We start from the raw sequence: 21,438 nt of genomic DNA, 5'->3' as shown, positions 1-21,438 counted from the left end.
CCTTGCGTATTTTGTTTTTGTTTTTTCTTTTGGTGTTCTGTTTCGTTTGGCGTTGTTGTTGTTTTTTGTGTTCTTGATAAATTTACCTATATACTAATTATAAAAAATAATAATGCATCCACAACAAAGGTGAAGGGTATATAAGATTCGGCATAGCCGAATATAGCACTCTTACTTGTTTATACTCTGTTTCTTCACTTGAGGTTAAAAGGGAAAAATGTTGATCCAAAAGTGTTAACTAATTATTACGTATATAAATTGTTAAATTTCATACGTTCTAATAGGAATTTCAGTTATAAATTGCTGAATTAGATACAATTTTTTGTACATTTGAAATAAAATATCTTCTGCGTAAACTAGTCTTTCTAAAGGTACGGTCACACACAGCTAATCTTTGACGTTTATCGTCAAATATTTCATTGCCTGAATCTGACCACAAATAAAATTTAGAGCAAACAACAAAACAGATGATTTTAGTCAAACAAAATTATTTTTCGGCAAACAAAATATTTTCTTAATGTGAACAAAGTGTGACCACTAGCTACATAAATACCTAAAAAATATATAATTTGATCTTGCAAATATTTTTAAGGTTAAAACACTTATTTCGAATTGTAAAGTAATCATTTTATTAGAGATTTATTGAATTTTGTTATCATATATTGAATTTAATTTTTCACTTTTTGTTTGACCAAACTGCTGCGAAAAAGAATCAGTAAATATATTTGCCGTGTGGTCACACTATATCAAACACTTTCATAAAATAATTGTTTGATCAAATAGAAAAAAACTGAAAATTATTTGCTCAGCATGGCGGAAAAATAAGAGGAGATTATTTAAATATTTTTCGTACTAAATTAAAGACACAAATTTACTATTTTTTTTTTTAAACATAAATAGATATTCAATATTTCTTCAATATTTGTTATTTAAATTATTTTCACTAAATAATTGCATCAATAAATGAAGTCTTCTTCTTCACATAAAAGTCATTCAGCCTAGGATGACATACTGGGAGAAAAACTAATTGAAGACATGAAGTCTATGTTGGGATTTTTGCAATTTTATGCGATTTATATTTTTATATGTTTAACATAGTCTGATGTTTGATTATTTTTTATTTATACATGGAGTTTGTCTATTTTCAAAATTTAAAATTGTTTATATGTACATATGGAATATTAACTGAAATTTTATACAGATTGAATTTAAAATCAAAGAAAATTTTTCATACATACATAAATAGTATGAATTGATTGTAATTAAAAAATAATTCTTAAACAGTATGATCTGTTTAATTTTTTTTTACTGCAGAAGAAGAATATGTCTAATAGCATTTTTCACTTTTCTGATTTTAGTATCATACAAAAATTTTTAGATAATGCGATTGAATTGGAATTAATTAAAAAATTATGTAAAAAAGGTAAACATTTTCATAAAATTTAACAATATTTGTGAACATGTTCTTATTCTGAATGAAAAAAGTTTGGAAAAAGTCGTGTTCGATTAATAATATGTATTAAAAAACCAATAAGCATTTTTACTGGAATTCAAGTTGATAGCAAGTGTAATTCAAGCCTTGAGTTATAGTCAAGCAATTGAATTACACTTTATTTCAATAGCATTCTCCAGTAAAAAGGAAACATAAATTCAAGCCATATATTTTTTGTTTGAAAAATATTTAATATTTCAAATATTTTTCAAGTATAAAACATGATTACATTTCCATTCAATTTCAATTATGAATTGTGATAGTAATATAATTTAATAAATAAACATTTAATAATTATATTATTAAATTGTTCAAGCTTGTGTTCTTTTCGCGATTTGTTTTCATTATTTAGCGATTTTTAATTTAAGATATAGCAACACTACTTTTGCGATTACACATGATGCAACAGCTGTTATTTGACGCTGTTTGATCTTGCAAATGAATTGCAAGATCAAATAAAAAAATACCCAAAATGCAGGAAAATATTTGCTGTTTAGTGGTCACACATTGGTCACATTACAAGAATGTTTTCATATTGGCAAATAAATTTGTTTGACCAAATTCAGCTGTTTTCTTGTTTGCAGTGCAAAAATATTTTGTGTTCAAACTAGAAACATAAAATACTTGACGCTTGAATAAAAGTACTGAAATTTCATAATTCTTTCAAATGTAAAGCAAAATCTATTAATATTTTACTTTCTAGAAATGTCATTTTTATTGATGAAAGAAATTAAAGTTGTTTTGCAGCTTTATTTAATAATTATTTAGAACAAATATTACCATAAATGTGACCACAAGTCAAATATATTTTCCCCTTTGTGTGTTTGATAGTATTTCGGTGTAGTTTGATTAAACAAATATGGCAAATAAATGTGTACAGTGTGAACACAAAATCAACCCATGAATTATTTGATGTAGTTTTGATCAAACACATGAAACATCTTGTGTCAAATAATTTGCGTAGTCTGGCCCTACCTTAACAATTGTTATATTATTTCAGTTGTTACCATCATATTTAGGTGGAGGGTATTTAAGATTCGGCACGGACGAATATAGTAGTCTTACTTGTTTCGTTTAAAATCAGCATTTCCACAGCCAAAAGTTAGATTTTAAAATTTGATAAATTAGAGATGATTTAGATTTAGTATTGTCTAATCATATAGGTTTTCTTGTTCTAATCACTATAAATACATTTAGTTTATACTGGTAATTATAACGTCAAAAAGAGTAATTAAACGCGAGTCTCCGAGTGTAATTATAGATCCAATATTATTTTCTTAAGAGATAATATTGTCAATATATATCGTCATATTGTCAATATTAAATCTCTTAAGAAAATAATATTGGATCTATAATTACACTCGGAGACTCGCGATCAATTACTCTTTTTACTCTAATCACTATAAATACTAAATTCACAACTGACGTTGTACAGTCGTATGAGTTATAAGTCGTCTGAATCTACAATAGTTGTACAAATGTTGTTGATAATTTCTATATAAATATTTTGTACAACACCTACAACATTTTTACATATGTTTTTCAAATGTTGTATGAAAATTTAAGTGTTACCAAAAGTTTATATTTATACATAAACAAAAAAATTTGTTAATTTTAGTGTAAAATAACAACCACACGGTAACACTGAAATCAGTTGATTTATTTAATTTACGAAAAACGAGAATTTGATTTAAATATTTGTCAATTGTTTGCATTTTTACACAATTCAGACATTAGTTTGCTATTGTTCGCTGCACTAGACTCTGGAATGTTTTGTTTTGAACAAGAAAACCTATATCATTAGAAACACATAGGACTTTTTGTTGAAGCATTTAGTACATGAAAATCATATAGGTGCTTTTGTTAAATTCTGAACCAATTAAGATATCGAAAAATGCTTTTGTGCACATATGTATGACCAGAAAAGCAGCAAATTGCAACAATAAAAAAAATTCGAAAAAATCTATATAGTACTAATATTCAAAACAGGGACGATATATGGTATCTACTAGACGAGATCTACAAAAAACATTGCTTTAGCCGTATATTATCTCTTATAATTTACGAGTTATTCGCATTTGAAAAGTAAAATTTTATGTTTTTTAACAACAAATTTATTAATAATCCTGAGAAAAAACTGTTGGCAAACCTTTACTGAGTCAATAGTTATGTGTATTCAAACTTAAAAAAATAAAAAAAGGCGTTTTTTCGCCATTTTTTTTTTAAAAAAAAGTTAATTTTAAATTATACAAAAAATAAAAAATTAATAATGTGTTTATATTTTTCTGAAAGATAACATGTCTTGAAATATTATAAAAGCAAAATAATATCAAAGAATTTTGACATGTGGACATTTATGACTATTGCAACCTCCAAAAGATAATTTAATGATGCAAATATAATAAGGAGAAACCAAATCAATAAACCATACAAAAATAAATTAAGCGCCTATGCTTTTCGAAGCAGGTCCTTTATGCTTAAAATGGTGCAGTCGTCTGATATGGAAGGTCAATTAACGTAATTTTAATTTATTCGTGTCCGATAGTTTCGATCTGTTATTCAGGCCGTCTAGTCACATATATTCCCTTAAATATTAAATGAAAATAGTAAAAAATTGCGATAGCTTAGTAATCACGTAAGCTGAATATAGGATTCTATGAAATAGGAACAGATTATTAATTATGATTCTTCTAATATTTCGTCAGCTAAATAACAAATATTTTATTCCGTACCTTTTATTTTCATTGGTTCAAGTCCTAAGTTAAAATTTTTTAAAGATTTGTTTTTAGAATTGTAACTTCTTGTAGCAATATTTATATATTTATAGAAGGAACTATCAGAACACTCATCTACAGTGATCGAAAGTCCCTTTTCTTTAGTTATTTGTAGAATTTCAGAAACAATACAATTTTTGTGAGCCATTATTACTTATTTAAATTTGGAATTATGAAAAATTTTAAGTAATTTAATAAATTTAAATATACTATATGAACATTTATTCGTTTTATTCGATTATTCTACATAAAATTGTTCGAATTATTCGTTATTCGCAAATGGCCGTTTTTAAATTGTTCGAATAATTATTCGTAAGAAATTATTCGATTAATCGAACGATCATTAGTCGAATAAATACCCTAGTAGATACCTATATAAATTAAACTTTTATGACCGATAAATCAGCACTTCTTTCGCACGAAATTAAAACCAACAGCTAGCTGTCAAACAGCATTTAAATTTTTCGCATGAAAAAACCATAATTTTTCGCAAATATGAACAGAGTACTAGGCTATATACTGGAATTGTTAGGTAGTGGCAGAATATGAACTGAATTATTAGGTATTGGCGAAAATCCTTTCGAACTAATTCACCTGAATGACTTCAAAATCAATACAATTCAAACGAATTGGAAATGAATTGCAATTCACTTTAACAAATTCATTTGAATTGGAAACGAATTGCAATTCATTTTACAGATTTATTTGAATTGAAAACGAATTTCATTCAATTATTATTTGTTGTGAAAATAATTAATTCAAAATTTAGTTAATTCGTACCGAATTAAAATCAAAAAATAATTATTCATTTACAGCTCTGATCAGCCTTAATCTAATATACCCTCTCCACTATGGTGGTGTAGAGTATAAAAATACAACTGATTTGGAAATGTAATAAAATGTCGCTCTTTTACAATAAATGATCAATATATATTGATGCAAGAATCGAATCTCGCAATTTAAAAGAAATACCAAAACTAAAATTTATAAAAACTATTTTTTATCATACATACTTTCATAGAATAAACGCATAGAACGGAAGGAGAGAGGCCAGATGAATTTGGGAAAAAATCGTCATTATCCCGATAAAAAAGAAAAAAATCGTCAAAAAAAATGGAAAATTAAAAAGGTCAAGATTTCTAACAGGAATTTTAAATCTCTATTTAAAAAGTGAACGAAAACATAAATATATAAAAAAAACATATCTTAAAATTTAAGTTTATAAATAAGGGATCACTAAAATAAAAATGTAAAGCTAAATTTATTTATAACTAGCTGAACCCGGTCCGCGTTGCTGTCCCTTACAATAATTCTGTTTTATATTGCATCTCGATTTGAATATACAGTGTCGGACAAAAAAAAGGACAGACTCCCCCGACCTGACATCGCACCCGAAACACTGAGGTGGTCATTTTACAAAGTTGTAGCATTTATTTCTCGAATGAAAAAATTTTGGATTTTTTTTAACTTTTAAAGTTTGGCCACAATTACTGACATTGAAATCATTAGTGTCATAGTGTCATTAGCGGTATAGTGCCATCTACAGACCATCCCCAACGTACCCTGAAATTTTGGTTGAAATCGGTCGACCCGTTTTCGCAGTTAGTGGTGACATCAAAATGTACACTTCTTTTTATATATATGTAAGATATAAGGTTTTATTGAAATTTTTTTTAATTTGAAATAAAACTCAGAAATTATAATTGAATGTCTGAATCTTTATTATGACCCGAAAGATCAATCTCTGACATTACTTTCTAAAGATAGTTACATTAAAATAGTTAAGAATTCTTATTGTCAGAGTTATATTGAGGAATTTAATGGGGATGATTTTTGTCGAAGATATTAACCCTCTATGTCCTCTCATTAGGGGTTAAAATTTCTGTGGGGGGTCACCAAAGATAGAAAAGTTGTAATTAAAGCCCTTTACACTTAATTAGCAAAATTACACGCCATCTCTGGTTTCACATTTTTAAAAAAAATCGCCACAAAAAACATTTCGAACCTCCGTAGGCCCGCCATATGATATACTTCTGTTCCAATCCAAGCCACAAAAAACATTTCGAACCTCCGTAGGCCCGCCATATGATATACTTAGCATGCCCTTTCAGAATTATAGGGTCGCTATTCTGTTCCAATCAAAAAGTCTTAATTTGTTGGACAGTGTAATGAATAAAATTTTGACAACAACATTTTAAATACGTTGTAATTAGCAACAGTTGATGATCTTGATCTTGTTGACGGCTGACTAGGAATACAAAAAGACCTTCGTAAACTTTTAAACAATTACCGACATCTTCAGAAATATATGTTTTTTCGAGTGCCCTTCACATACATTTTTCAATTTGGCTATCGGATCGCTTAAATACATTTTCGTTATAAATTACATCTCCGAGTCGGATAGACGTTAAACAATTTTATATGCAAATTGCGAAATTTTAAAATGTTTTTCTTAATATTTTTAATACAAGTACAAGGTTATTCCTACTATAAATCCATACTTAACATATGGGCAATTCCACGAGAATAAATACGACTGAAAACCCAAAAACCCTTGAAACTTTTTTTCAAGATGATTTGAATAGGAGAAAACACTAAAATATTACTATGTGTAAGTATTTAGAGCTTATTACAACATTTTGTTGGCAAAAATAATTGTTTAAACTGACTATATTTAATTTTTAATTTAATTGGCGTGTTTTAGGCTAAAATTGCGGTTAAAACTAAGCTTCCAATTAGCATATAGCGTGAAATGAAATATATGTAGTACCCTCTGAATGAAACATAAAGACCAAATTATTTTTCAGATACTCTTATTTTTGCAAAATCTATTCCACTCTATAGGCGTACAAATGTCAAGTAAGATGATATGGAATTTCACATATAATTCTTTAGCTTAATTTAAAACTTTTATTTTAATAGAATTCATTCATCGTTGAATTAATTCATAATGGAATTAATTACTAACATAATTCATTCAAAGGTTGAATGAATTTTTGTTAATTCGGATCTTTTTTAATAGATTTGAATTGAAGATGAATCATTCAATGCATTTTTAAAGCTATTTTGTAATGGATTTGATGTAAATTTGAATGATTCAATAAGGAATTAATTCTATACATGTTAAAATAATTCTGAAAGAAATGAATTCAATAAATTTGAAGTACAAAGGAATTAAGTCTATGAATTAATTCGTAATGAGTTCATTAACGGAATGGCTAAGAAATACAATTAATTTGATTTTGAAAATGGAATTAAGAATTTATTCTTTCAAACTTTGCTTATAAGATAATAACACGTTTGTTTCATGGCTTTTCAAAATAAAATGATATATAATAAAAATATATGCATATATTTACGTAAAATGAAATTTTCATTTTTGATACTAATGGCGTTTTCTTTTCTGTGACTACTTTAAAGGTTTTGTGAGTAATTCGTACAAACTGGGTTTATACAAATTGTGTTGATATAATTCTCAAACAGTTTATTTTTATTTTCTCTTAAGTATACTGATATCCCATGTAACAGCATGAAGTCAATAGTCACTTTTGTGTCTCTTAGTAACCTATAGTGAAGTCACTTTAAACGTTTATTTTTTAACTGCACTTTAGAAAGCAATTCATTGGAGAGTTGTTAGAGGAAGGTTTGTTTACAAACAATTCTTTATGTCTATGATATGTCTTTTTAGCTGACTATTTGAGGACAATTAGCACACGTCAGGGATGTTAAAGTTGGTACAATTGTACATTTTTTGGTACATTTTGACCTTCTAAAGTACCGTGGTACTACCGCGACTCATTTGGTACAATTTAAAAATGTTTTGTATAAACAACTTTTACAAAAACCAAAAATTTAAACTGAGTTTAAAATTCTTCTTTCAAAATTCAATCAATCGAAAGAAGAACATTAACTGCTCAATTTTATGTATATCAAACAAAAAACTAAAATTTTGTGAATATGGGCGAATTCACTTAATTGTGAATAAATTAGAAAAGAAAAAAGAAGAAAGTGTTTTTTCAATATTTTATTTTTCAAGACTAAACATATTTTTTTTATTTTTTCATATTTTCATATTTCATATGATGAAGGACTTATCATATTATGTTGTTCTCGGCTTAAGGCTTATCATAATCTGAGAACAAAATATTATGATAAAATTATTCATCATAAATATGGTTGCCACAAACATATATTTGTTTACTGTAACCATATATATGGTTGATACAATCATGTGAATCGTAAATTAACCATATTATGGTTACCACAATCATGTAAATGGTTACTGTGACTATAATATTGTTAAAAATCTTGTAACACTATTTAAATGGTTACAGTAACCATGCCCAATTATATTTTTTCTCTGCGTGTACATAGATCGGCTCTAGTATGCATATTAATGTTTTCGGTTGATATTGGCTTTAATCAACCCAACGAAATATTTATATTACAATTTACATCAAATCAACAATATAAACAATTTTTCAAGCAATAATACATACATATACATATATTCATATACATAATTAAATCTTACAAGTTTGTATTTATTAAAAGTCTACGAAAAATTTCCATTTTTAAAACTTATGTATTTTTATAAATTAAAATTTCATAAAATTGAAATTTATATTTTTCCGTTTTCACTTTGTTTGCAGCGAAATGTCTTTGAAATAAAATACCCCACCGTGTTACCGCCGAATCCTAATCTCAAGGTAAGTTGTATTTTCACATGATAATTCTTAGCTAAAATCAATATACATATCAGGGATGACAAACATGATATAAGTTTACTTTTTTGATTCATCTTAGACTTAATTTGTACCGTGGTACTACCATAAAACATTTGGTTGAATTTCAAAATCTATAAATTTTTATTGAAGGTAACCAAATATAATTAAAATGATAGATAGAAATAGACTTCATGTATCCACTAGGGTTCTATTAATCGACTTTTGGCTAAATTTTCTTATTTTTTTTAATAAAAAAATTCATTTTCTCATCAATAGAGCTGTTAACCATGCGTTTGTGCCGATGTTTGTAACGCGCAAAAATATTAGTTTAGCAACCACTTATCCGATTAATTTTTGAGTCTATTAAACGATGTCCGTCTGTCCGTTTGTCTGGCTGGGGCTGGATGTCCTTGTGCGCAAAGTACAGGTCGCAATTTTTAAGATATTTGTTTCAGCCCAATGACGAAGCCTATTATTTCACCAAGCCCCCATACAAATGTCCTCCCGAAATTGGACTTTATCGATCGTAATTGTTCGCTACATATAAGTTTTATATATACGGAAGTCATGTCACATAATTTTATGATGATCGGTACATAATTAGTAATAGCTCCCATATAAGGACCGCTACCGAAAATCACTTTAACGAACATAAATCTCTTAAAAAAATGGTATCCACAAAAATCACATAGACATAAATAAAATATCGATTAGACGTAAAGTTGAATTTTCCTAAATTAGAAAAAGTCGACTTTTCAGATATCAAAAAGCCGACTTTTTGAAGGTAAAAAAAGTAAATGATTTTCTATAGTAGCTATAATCCATCCCTGATACATACTACATATATATATTTGCCCAAATATGATTTTTACATTCTACTCTTTCCATAAAATTGCACATTGTACGACAAAGGCTCTTTTGGTCTTTCACAAAACTGATAATATTTGCGAGGTGATGCAGCAGGCATGCAACCGTCAGCATATGGAAGTGACATTAGTGAAGTCAAAAGAAAGTGCCATGGAAAGTCTTTGCAGTGCCACAGAATGTTTTCACATCATAATCGTTGATGCACGCTCCGCAAAACATTTAGATGCTGAACACATTGCCAGGTAAACTACTACTAACTATAATTTGAGTTGTTCTGCTCAGAAGGAAAACAATTAACTCACACGAATGAATTGGTGAGAAAGAAGCATGTGGTTGAGGAGTTTAATGATTTATAAACTATAGAATTCATTCGCTTGTGAGTTTGATTATTTTCAACTATTGATATTAATTTGCATGCTATTGTTTCGCAGTTCTAACTTTCTACACTTATTTGTATTTTAGATCTATTCGTCACATGAGTGGCCATCATTTTACGACAATAATAGCTGTGGTTAAAAAGAGGTACGTAAAAATATTCCATCTTATCGTCCACCATGTTAATACATACATATGGATGTATTTAATTTAAACTACCACAAAATCAAAGTTATACAATACATCTTACCCTGCATTTACACATGCAAATAAATTGTTGAAAGTTGAGAATATCGTCTCTGATAAACTGAACTCACGACTGCAACCATGGCCACTATTTATACACACGCCATCTCTGGTGAACTTTCTACAATGTTCTTTAACTGTCAAAACTCGTATATTCGAAGTCTAGAGCTTTCGAATACACACGTCATCTCTGGTGAACATTCAACAATGTTCTTTAACTGTCAAAACTCGTATATTCGAAGCCGAAAGCTTTCGTATTCGAATATACGAGTCGCAGCAAACATTCAGCGTTGCCATACCTACGATCAATGATCAACTCAAAGCTTTTATTCAATGTTAATATTCGAATAAATGTTATTCCATTCGAATAATGATCGTTCGATTAATCGAACAATTTCTTACGAATTATTCGAAGAATTTTAAAACTCACACTTTCGAATAACGAATAATTCTAACAATTTTATGAAGAATAATCGAATAAAACGGCTAAAAATATTTATTTTTATTTAACATATTTTTTAAAATTTTTCATAATTCTGAATTTAAATAAGTAATAATGTCGTACAGTGGTATAGAAAAAAAATAGAGGGAAATAAATATGGTACTTCTAAACAGTAGGTCCGATTTGAATGAAATTTCACATACACAAAGAAGAAGTGTTGTCGAGTTTAAATTTTGAAATTGAACCTCATGCACTCACCAAGGGCGCGACCAAGGGTCCTCAAATTAGGACACCTCGGGTATGTTACGCTTTTAAAACGATCATATTTCTTCGTTTTTGTTCCGATTTCAAAAAAGTTGGACATATAGAATCTACTCATCGAGAACTACAAAAAACATATATAATATGTCTCCCTTATATTTTTAAGTGGCAAATTAATTAAGGAAAACTTAACAACTCGCAAAGAATTTACTTATCACTGTTATTTACATTCATAAAAATCCAAAACTTAAGGAAGGCACAAAACTAAAGGAATATTTTGGAGAGTTGTCAGAGGAAGGTTTGTTTACAAGGTTTTAGCTGACTGTTTGAGGTCAATTAGCACCCGTTAAAATAACTAGTTATGTAGCTGATCAATAAACCAGATAGGAAGCTATGTAACTAATGCTATGTTACCAGTATGTGAATCCAATACGTTGACTACTTTCGACCACTTATCAGACCGTCTCATTGTAATCAAAAATGGCCCCCTGCTTAGGACATGCACGTGTTATAATAACTAGTCACGTAATTTAAATATATCCCAACCAAGGTGTAATTGTACGCTTAAAACGATGGCGATATAATTTTTTTGCGGTTTTAGACAAATTTTTCTCGAAAAAACGTTTTTTTATTTTCGATTTTTTTTTTATTTTCTCCCTTATCAAATAGCTCTTTCTTAAGAAATTCGCACGCCAAAGGCGATGGTGATTAGACTAGTATGTAAATACTTCGTAAGACAAGATCGCGTCTTTTTAGTTTGTATTAATAAAAAGATATTGAAAATTTAATTTTCTACTTTTTTGACCCAAACAATTTTCAACTACTAAAACAATTAGATAATACATTTGCTAATTTAGCAGCTTTTGGAAAAGCTGCTATCGTCATCGTTTTTAGTGTACAATTCCACCTTGGAAATGTTAAAATTAAATCAGCCGATTTGTTTTTATTACTACTAAAAAAACCTTTAAAATAAAAGTTGAGAAAAATTAAAATAATTTAAATTTAGGCGCCTCGAAAATTACTTTTTTGATATGTCTGCCACTAATAGGGGGTCAGACGGCATGTATTGCTTGTGTATTGGGACATGTATTCGATACATATGGAATTCCATGTGTATGTCAAAATTCACGTTATACATACGATTCATAATTTCCACGTTAAAACGTACATATGTAATTGCATGTGACATAACTTCTATTAGTTTATATATTTGTTGTTTTTAACAATATATTTATTTAAAACATTTTTAAATCACAATAAATATATTTAATGCAATGAAATTTATTTTGTTATGATTTTTCTTTACTATTTTTTGTTTTGTTTTTTATTTTGCACTCACACAGTGTTGTATTTCAAAATACAACACTGTAATACACACGAAAATAGAACATGCTGTAATTGCCAAAAATGTCACGTGTAATACAAATGTATTTTACATACACAAAGTTTCATATGGATCACACGGTATGTATATGTTTACATATGGAAAAATGTCCCAATACATGAGCACAAAACACAAGCAATACATGTCGTCTGACCCCCCTTTAAATAATAAAAAAATCTTGTTCGTATCAAAAAGTGTATAAAATGTTTGGAGTTTAAATATTGAAGTTGGTAGTTTAGGTGCATATTAAAAAATTTAACAAAACAATTTAATAGAAGTGAAATGTAGGACATACATATGTATTTCCTGTGTGTAAATATTCAGTAAAAATGCAGTTATTTCTCAACCGATGTTAATCGCTCAAAAATAATGTATCAATGGACTCAGAAAGTTATTAAAAAAATGTATGTCCTTCAGTCTGTCCATCTGCTGGCTGGTTGTCAATGTGGTCTAACTACAGGTCTTAATATGAGCGAACTTTAAGGTATATTATTTAATATATTCCCAATACATATATCAAGCTCTTGCACACAATTTCTCATAGGTTTAGCAAATAGCTTTAAATCATATACATAATTGTAACTGGTGTATGATCTGAACAAATATTTTAATATCTAAAACGAATTTATTCTGTATTTTATAGAGTTTCGTAGTCAGTTTTAACTTAATACGGTTTTCCGTATTTTCTTTCATAATTAATTTCAGAAGAAAAATCTGGAATTGAAAAATATATCCTTTTATTATATTGTAAGGTAATTTCAAAACAACTCAATTTGGATGGTAAAAAGAAGTGGACAGGCTTTAATATCCTGATTTTCAATAAAAGAATTATATTGGAAAATCTAGCATTTATTTAACTCTGAAAAATTCTCTGAAGACATATATAATTAATAAACAAAAGTTGTATTTGGTAAACATTGGTAAAAAAAATGGCAACATTTTTACAAAAACTGAAAAAATTGCATTTTTCCCTATGTAAATGCATCTCAAAACTTCAGAGGGCTTGCGGCACTTTCGGTCTTAACCCCACCCGATTTACCTAAAATTTTTTCAGGATGATTTTTGTACCAATGTTCACACAAAGTTAGATTTTGGGACTGGCAAAAATCCAAATTTTGTTTATTAAGGGCCACCCTATTAAACATAGTATGTCTTCAGAGAATTTAATTTTTCAGAGTTAAATAAATGCAACCAATAATTGTATTTGAGGCGCAGAGCAGAGATTTAAAGGGGTACATGAAATATTATTCATAACTCAACATAATTTCCCTAAATTATAATGCTATGTTCACACATGCATTCTTGATTGTCTCAATTTAATTTTAATTGCGGAATTAAATTTAGTGTTCTCATATACATAGGTACTCAATTTAGTTTACTCAATTATCATTTGGCCACAAGTCCAGCAGACATTCTTCACTGGCCTCACTTTACGCCAGTCTCTTCCTTTTCAATTTGAGAAAGATATACACCCCTGTTCCTATTTCAGGACTATTTGCAATTAGAACGATTTTGTAAAATCACACGAAATTGAAATTTGGTGTTCTCAAATCGTATAAACTTCGAATATTCGAAATTAGTTTTCGAAGTGGCAAAATATAAAAACATCTGATTTTCTTGTCAATACTATTGCTTCATAATAATTCATTTGTAAAGATTTAAAATGCCGTCTGCTTTTATATTGAGTTTTTTTAGAATTAAAGCGAAGAAAAATACAAAATGAAAATATAAGACGACGCAATTTAAGAGATGCTTCAGATATATTGTCAATACCAGACACTGCGTAAGTGTTATATTATTTTTTTAAACAATAATGCCAATAAGCTTTTTTTAAGATTCATAGCATTTTTCCGGGTGAACAAAACTGCCTTTGTCATGATATTGGACAAAATTTCGCCTCAAATGAGCAAATGTACAATACCGGAAATAATTCAATTAGCCGCAACACTACGATTTTTGGCGGTTGGTGCTTACCAAGGTGTTGTGGGCAATGACTTAACCTTCGCTTTACCATAGGTTTTTTATGTACAAGGTTTACCAATACCCACCCGGGTGACACTACACTTCTATAAATATATGCGACGAACGAAATTTTAAAAAATTGAAAAAACCTTATAAAAAGTTTAAAATGGTTCTATTAAATTCTATAGAACTCTAGAATTTGTTCAGTGAGTAGAAATTTCATTTAAATCGAAACAAAATTAAAAAAAATATTAAACCAATAAAATCGATGTGGTCACCCGGGTGGGTATTGGTAAAGTGAAGGTTAAATATAAGTATAGGCCGAAGCACTATGTCAAAGATCATGTGGAAGGTCATTGATTTGATGGAAAGCACACTATGTTCGACTTGGATAACACTAAAGATGACAGAAACTCAAACAAGGGCGTCAAAATTACATTTTTTGGAAAAATTTGGTATACCAAACGTAATTGGGTGCGTTGATGGCACCCATGTCAGGATAATTCGACCATCATCAGACGAATCCCTTTTTTATAATCGTAAAGGGTACTTTAGTATCAACGCCATGATCGTAAGTGTATATGCGTAGATAATTTGTTAATTTTTTAACATATTTGTTTAGGTTTGTGATTATGAAATGCGGATTAGAGCAGTGGATGCTTGTCACCCTGGTTCATGTCACGATGCCTTTATCTGGCGGATTAGTGAGGCCAACAAATTTTATCGTCGAAAATACGAAAATGGTGAAAATATAATTGTCCTTGGGGACTCTGGATATGGATTGGAACCATATCTTATGACGCCGTACAGAAACCCAGAATTTGGTACCAATGAACATTTATTTAATCAAAAACACTGTTCTGGCCGTAATATAATTGAAAGGACAATTGGTAATTTAAAAAGCCGCTTTCGTTGCTTACTAAGCACAACACTACATTATACACCGCAGAAGGTGGTGAAAATAATTAATGTATGTTGTGGAATGCACAATATTTGCAAAAGCCACAACATTCCAATGGATGACATCATAGTTCAAGACACAGATCATGGAGAATATTCAATGGAAGATGATGGCATTCCTGAAAACATTGTAGAAGATGCAGTAACAATACGCAACAACATCGCCAACAGTTTAAGATCAAATTAAATTTGTTTTATTATATAAAATCACTTTTATTAAAAAAAATAACACAAAATTTTTTGTACTGAATTCAGGTCATAACAACTTAAAATATTAATTCAAAATGTATACATTTTTGTATATTTTTATATAAAATAATCTTTAAATATAAGAGAATGAAACTATCCCTCTTATTTAGCAAATCAATTTACCAACTTTTGGGAATATTTTTAGATACTTTTTTAATGTTTAAAAATATGTATGGAAATATTTTAAAATGTAGTTGAGGTAATTTCCAAAATAAGGGGATTAATTCTTAAACGTTTAAAAAACAGTTAAGTTAATTGTTTGTAATAGTTCTATCTAACTTCTTCTTTTCAATTTCAATTTGTTGAAGTTGGATCTCCAGTTTCTGCACCTTATGTTTTTGATTTTGAATGAAGTGAGTATTTTCTTGGTAACGTTGTTTCATAGATTCTTCTAGCTTTGCTTGTTTTATTTCTATTATTTTGTCATATTTTCCTACAAGTTTGTTAATTTGATTTCCAATATTGTCCAACTTTTGCCCAATATTTTCAAGGCAACCAACCAATTGTTCATTAATTTCACGTAATTTTACCATTTCCATCCCAATGTTTTCTATTTGTTTAGTTTCGTTCTCCATTAAATGCTCGTACTCATCTTGTCGTTTTCTTTTGAGAGGGTTTTTTAATATATGTCGTTGTGTGCGGTGAAATTGGTGGAGTTTGAGTGTTTTGATTATTCTTGTCGATATTCTCTTCATTTGTATGTCCACAGCTTTCAGACATTTCAATGCCATCTACAGCAGTATAAAAATCACAAATAACGGCCAGCTCCTCCTCTGTACTGGTTAAAACAAATTGATTGAAGTTCCCACCTCCTGTGTGTTGAACCACAGATTTATTGTGGTTTAGCTTTCTCTTTATATGCCCCTTCCAGTCCAGCCAAACCAGAAAGATCATTTTGTTTACAACATATGTATATTAGAGTGACAGCCGATTTTTTTTTCTTAGACTTCAAAGAGTGCCGGGTGGAATATTGTGACACTAGGCCTAAATGTTAAGTGCTGAAAATTTGAGCCAAATCGGGCAACGATTTCTGGACGCGCATCGAGGTCAAAGTTCAGATATATGCAAAATTATACTATTTATATGGAATAAATAGGTGAAACTCGTTAAATTTCTGCATTGTTTTCTAGAAATGTATAGATTTATTTATATTAATGAATATTACATTAAAAAAAATTTTTTGGAAGTTAACCCTGCATCTCCTTTGGGTCAAAATGACCCAAAAACTGTATTATCGCCAAAATTCGGGAAAAATGCAAATTTTTCAGATATTTTAAAAATTTTGCTACTAAATAAATACTTTTGCAATTGAATGCAAAATAATCGAAATGTGTACGTAATTATCGTTGTAATGAGATATAAATGACAAAATTTGGTTAAAAAATTTTAAAGTTATTACAAATTCGCCAGACCATTAACGTGTTTCAGGCCACTTGAACATAAAATTTAGAAAAAAAATTAACATATTTCGAGAAAAATTAAAATAAAAACTAATTTTTATTTAAAATATATCCGAATTTACTTGTGTACGAGTTTTTGTCTTCGTAGGATATCGTTAACCTAATCGCTGGTATAGCCAAAAAAAAATATTTTTTTTAACGGCCGTTTCGAATCTCCATTTTCAAATTTTTAAAAATTTTGTTAAAGAAATTTCAGAATTTTTTGATCATCACATTGGGATTTATTGAGATTAAAATAGGGAATAAAAATATGAAAAAATTATGTCAATACCTCTTACAGTTTTTCCGTACCTGCGATTTAAATTTTGCGATTTTCAAGAAAAACAAATTTTTTGTCCGTATTTAGGCGAATGAGCCCAATTTCCTTAATGTTATAAACTTTAACTAAAACCTATTCATAATATTATAGTCCTTGTAATTTTAAATATGGTCTGAAAGTTTTACTAAAATCGGAAAACGATAACCTTAAATCGTGAAGGTCAAAGGTCAAATTTTTCAATATTTGGAATTTCTAAAGAAAAGATAGCGAAATGTTATATATTTTTGGGCCGATTTTAATGAAACTTGAGCAAAATATACATTGGGGTCTAACATTTACAACAACAGTGCAAAAATGGATTTAGTCCTTTAAGAGCACTTGGGGTCAAAAATGGCTGTGTTTTTCGTGATTTTAAATGTTGAGGGTAATTTGGACCCCAAGTGCTGCTAAGAGTTAAATTCCATTTTTGTACCGTTATTTTAAATTCTGGACTTTAAGTTATACTTTCCTCAAGTCTCATTAAAATCGGCCCAAAAATATATAACATTTCGCCATCTTTTCTTTAGAAATTCAAAATATTGAAAAATTTGACCTTTGACCTTCACGATTTAAGGTTATCGTTTTCCGATTTTAGTAAAACTTTCAGACCATATTTAAAATTACAGGGACTATAATATTATGAATAGGTTTTAATTAAAATTTATAACATTAAGGAAATTGGGCTCATTCGCCTAAATATGGACAAAAAAATAGTTTTTCTTGAAAATCGCAAAATTTAAATCGCAGGTACGGAAAAACTGGAAGAGGTATTGACATAATTTTTTCATATTTTTATTCCCTATTTTGATCTCAATAAATCCCAATGTGATGATCAAAAAATTCTGAAATTTGTTTAACAAAATTTTTAAAAATTTGAAAATGGAGATTTGAAACAGCCGTTAAAAAAAATATTTTTTTTTGGCCATACCTGCGAATAGGTTAACGGTATCCTACGAAGACAAAAACTCATACACAAGTAAATACGGACATATTTTAAATAAAAATTAGCTTTTATTTTAATTTTTCTCGAAATATGTTAATTTTTTTTCCTAAATTTTTTGTTCAAGTGGCCTGAAACACGTTAATGGTCTGGCGAATTTGTAATAACTTTAACATTTTTTAACCAAATTTTGTCATTTATATCTCATTACAACGATAATTACGTACACATTTCGATTATTTTGCATTCAATTGCAAAAGTATTTATTTAGTAGCAAAATTTTTAAAATATCTGAAAAATTTGCATTTTTCCTCAATTTTTGCAATAATACAGTTTTTGGGTCATTTTGACCCAAAGGAGATGCAGGGTTAACTTCCAAAAAAATTTTTTTAATGTAATATTCATTAATATAAATAAATCTATACATTTCTAGAAAACAATGCAGAAATTTAACGAGTTTCACCTATTTATTCCATATAAATAGTATAATTTTGCATATATCTGAACTTTGACCTCGATGCGCGTCCAGAAATCGTTGACCGATTTGGCTCAAATTTTCAGCACTTAACTTTTAGGCATAGTGTCACAATATTCCACCCGGCACTCTTCAAAATTTTAACAAAAAATTTTTTCCATACAACTGATTGTCACTCTAATGTATATACATATGTGCATGTATAGAAATAACTAGTACTTAATTCAATAACATTGGGATCATACTTACTTTTTTCCAGCTTCCTATGTATTTTTCTGGTGGACCTGCCTTGTTGAAATCGTCTTTAAGCCTGGACCACATTTCCTCAAGAACAATTTTGTCTCTTTTAAAAAACCTCTAGCCACTCCTGAATTCTCAGAGATAAATTTGAGGATTATCGCATCTTGTTTGGCATTTCTATGTTTGCCCCTACAAAGATGATATTTGTTATAAAACATACGAATTAAATTCTCACAAATATGTAACTTACATTTTGTTTTTTATCACCGAAACAATTTTTTAAACATATTTTCTTTTTATTAAATTCTGTTACCGCGTATTTTATCACCATATGATCGAACATATGTTCTGATAGAAATGCCACATGTTAGTTCCTCAAATAAGGTAATTTTGTTTTGGTACTTATCATTACAAAAATGTTGTAAAACAGATTTACAACATTTTTTAACTTTATTAGAATGTTATTTTACACTTAATTTACTTGTTTAAAAATTTATTTATAACCCAGTAATTGCACAAATGTTAACTGAATTATGCTGGCACCACTATTTTTATCAATGTTTATTTATATTGGCAGCGCTGGTTTTCGAACTTTAATAAAAATAATTCTGATTTGACAAAATTTTGTAAATTTTGATCAATATTTATTTAAAACCCTAATTTATTTTCCTTTTTTTATTCGTTTATTCCGTGTAAAAAAATCTGATCGAATGTAAATAGAACATAATTTTTTTCTAACAAATATCCATTATATTATACATTTAGTGCTTATTATTTAAAATTCACTCTTTTTTTTATTTATTTCTGGTTATATTATCATTTTTGGTATATTTTATGATAGTTATTACAAAATATGTTAATCTTAACATTTCAAAATATAAAATACATATATTAATGGTTTTTAATATTTATTTTATGGTGAAAGCAAAATATCATTAAAAAAAGCATTTAAATATACGTTACCGATTTAGTTTGCTCATTTTCAAGAAAAAACGAATGAAATGAATTATTTTTTTTAAATAATTTTTTAATGTATAAACATTATACCAAAAATGATAATATAACCAGAAATAAATAAAAAAAAGAGTGAATTTTAAATAATAAGCACTAAATGTATAATATAATGGATATTTGTTAGAAAAAAATTATGTTCTATTTACATTCGATCAGATTTTTTTACACGGAATAAACGAATAAAAAAAGGAAAAAACGTTCTGATTTGATCGCAAGAACACGAAAAATTTCGAAAATTTTCACTTTCGTTCTGATTGTAAAACCAGAACATGGGCGATAATTGACTTTATTTAACTATTTATTAATTATTAAATTTGTTTAGAAAATTAAATAAACTTAAAAACAACTTCGCCGGACATTTATTTTTTTCTTTTTCTTTTGTTTATTTACTTTTTTGACATTAGGCTTGCCATTGTACATAATTTTTTCTTCTCACTGAACATTCTCCTCAGTAAAAATACTTGCGACAAGGTTTGCATTTCGAATTTTACGCAATTATTAATTAATTGCGCAATTTATTATAAATTGAGCTACATTTTTTACGCCTTAATTTCGTAAATGTTCCTAATTGCGCAATTAATTAAGGTAAATTAATTGTTTAAGGTTCGTATGGGAGTCAAATATTCTAATAAAGAAACTTACCAATTCATTTAAAAATGTGATTCATAACTCCTGACAATTAAACTTCAAATCGAGTTATGACTACCACAAAATCCGTTATTTATGAGTTATCAACATACATATGATCTAATTTTTGATAGTAATTTTTGCATATTATGCTAAATATGTCTTCTTTCTATAATACCATATTTAATAAACTAATCCAAAACCGAGAAAAACCGAATCCTATTGGTTTTCCATTACATAAAACCAAATTCTTTAATATATTTAGAAACTAGATAATAAAAAAAAGATAGTGTTAAGATAATGAAAGCAGTTTTTCTTATTTCCACCTATTTTAAAATTTGTACCGCTTTTTCATATACATATATCAGATCTGGAAATGAATCATTTTTTTTGATTTTAATTCATTATGAATTAGCTAAATTTTTAATTAATTAATTTTACAACAAAAATGAATTCAAATGAAATTTAAATCAATTCAAACGAATTAGGCAGAAATGAATTTCAATTAATTTCCAATTCAAATGAATTTGTAAAAATGAGTTGCAATTCATTTCTAATTCATTTGAATTGAATTGATTTTGAATTAATTCAAATGAATTAGAAAAAAGAATTAGCAATTCAAAAGAACGAAAACAAAAATGAGTT

At 28.2% G+C, this 21,438-nt stretch overlaps 1 protein-coding gene and 1 long non-coding RNA gene across 2 annotated transcripts in view; both read left to right on the top strand.

The window, feature by feature from the left end:
* The window catches only part of Pde8 (phosphodiesterase 8), a 73,649-nt gene that overhangs the window by 15,052 nt on the left and 37,159 nt on the right, over nt 1-21,438 (top strand). The window contains exons 3-5 of the mRNA XM_065514474.1: nt 8,919-8,975; nt 9,906-10,102; nt 10,323-10,382. Coding sequence (XP_065370546.1) covers nt 8,919-8,975; nt 9,906-10,102; nt 10,323-10,382 — 314 coding nt within the window. The remainder of the gene's footprint in view (nt 1-8,918; nt 8,976-9,905; nt 10,103-10,322; nt 10,383-21,438) is intronic.
* LOC135961719 (uncharacterized) lies at nt 14,092-15,857 on the top strand. Its single transcript, XR_010576614.1, has 3 exons — nt 14,092-14,351; nt 14,404-15,101; nt 15,153-15,857. It is a non-coding gene; the product is annotated as an uncharacterized LOC135961719 (long non-coding RNA).

Source organism: Calliphora vicina, chromosome 5, assembly GCF_958450345.1.
Source record: "Calliphora vicina chromosome 5, idCalVici1.1, whole genome shotgun sequence".
Taxonomy (NCBI): domain Eukaryota; kingdom Metazoa; phylum Arthropoda; class Insecta; order Diptera; family Calliphoridae; genus Calliphora; species Calliphora vicina.
Note: the sequence above shows the minus strand (reverse complement) of the source record. Positions and strands in the feature narration are given on the sequence as shown.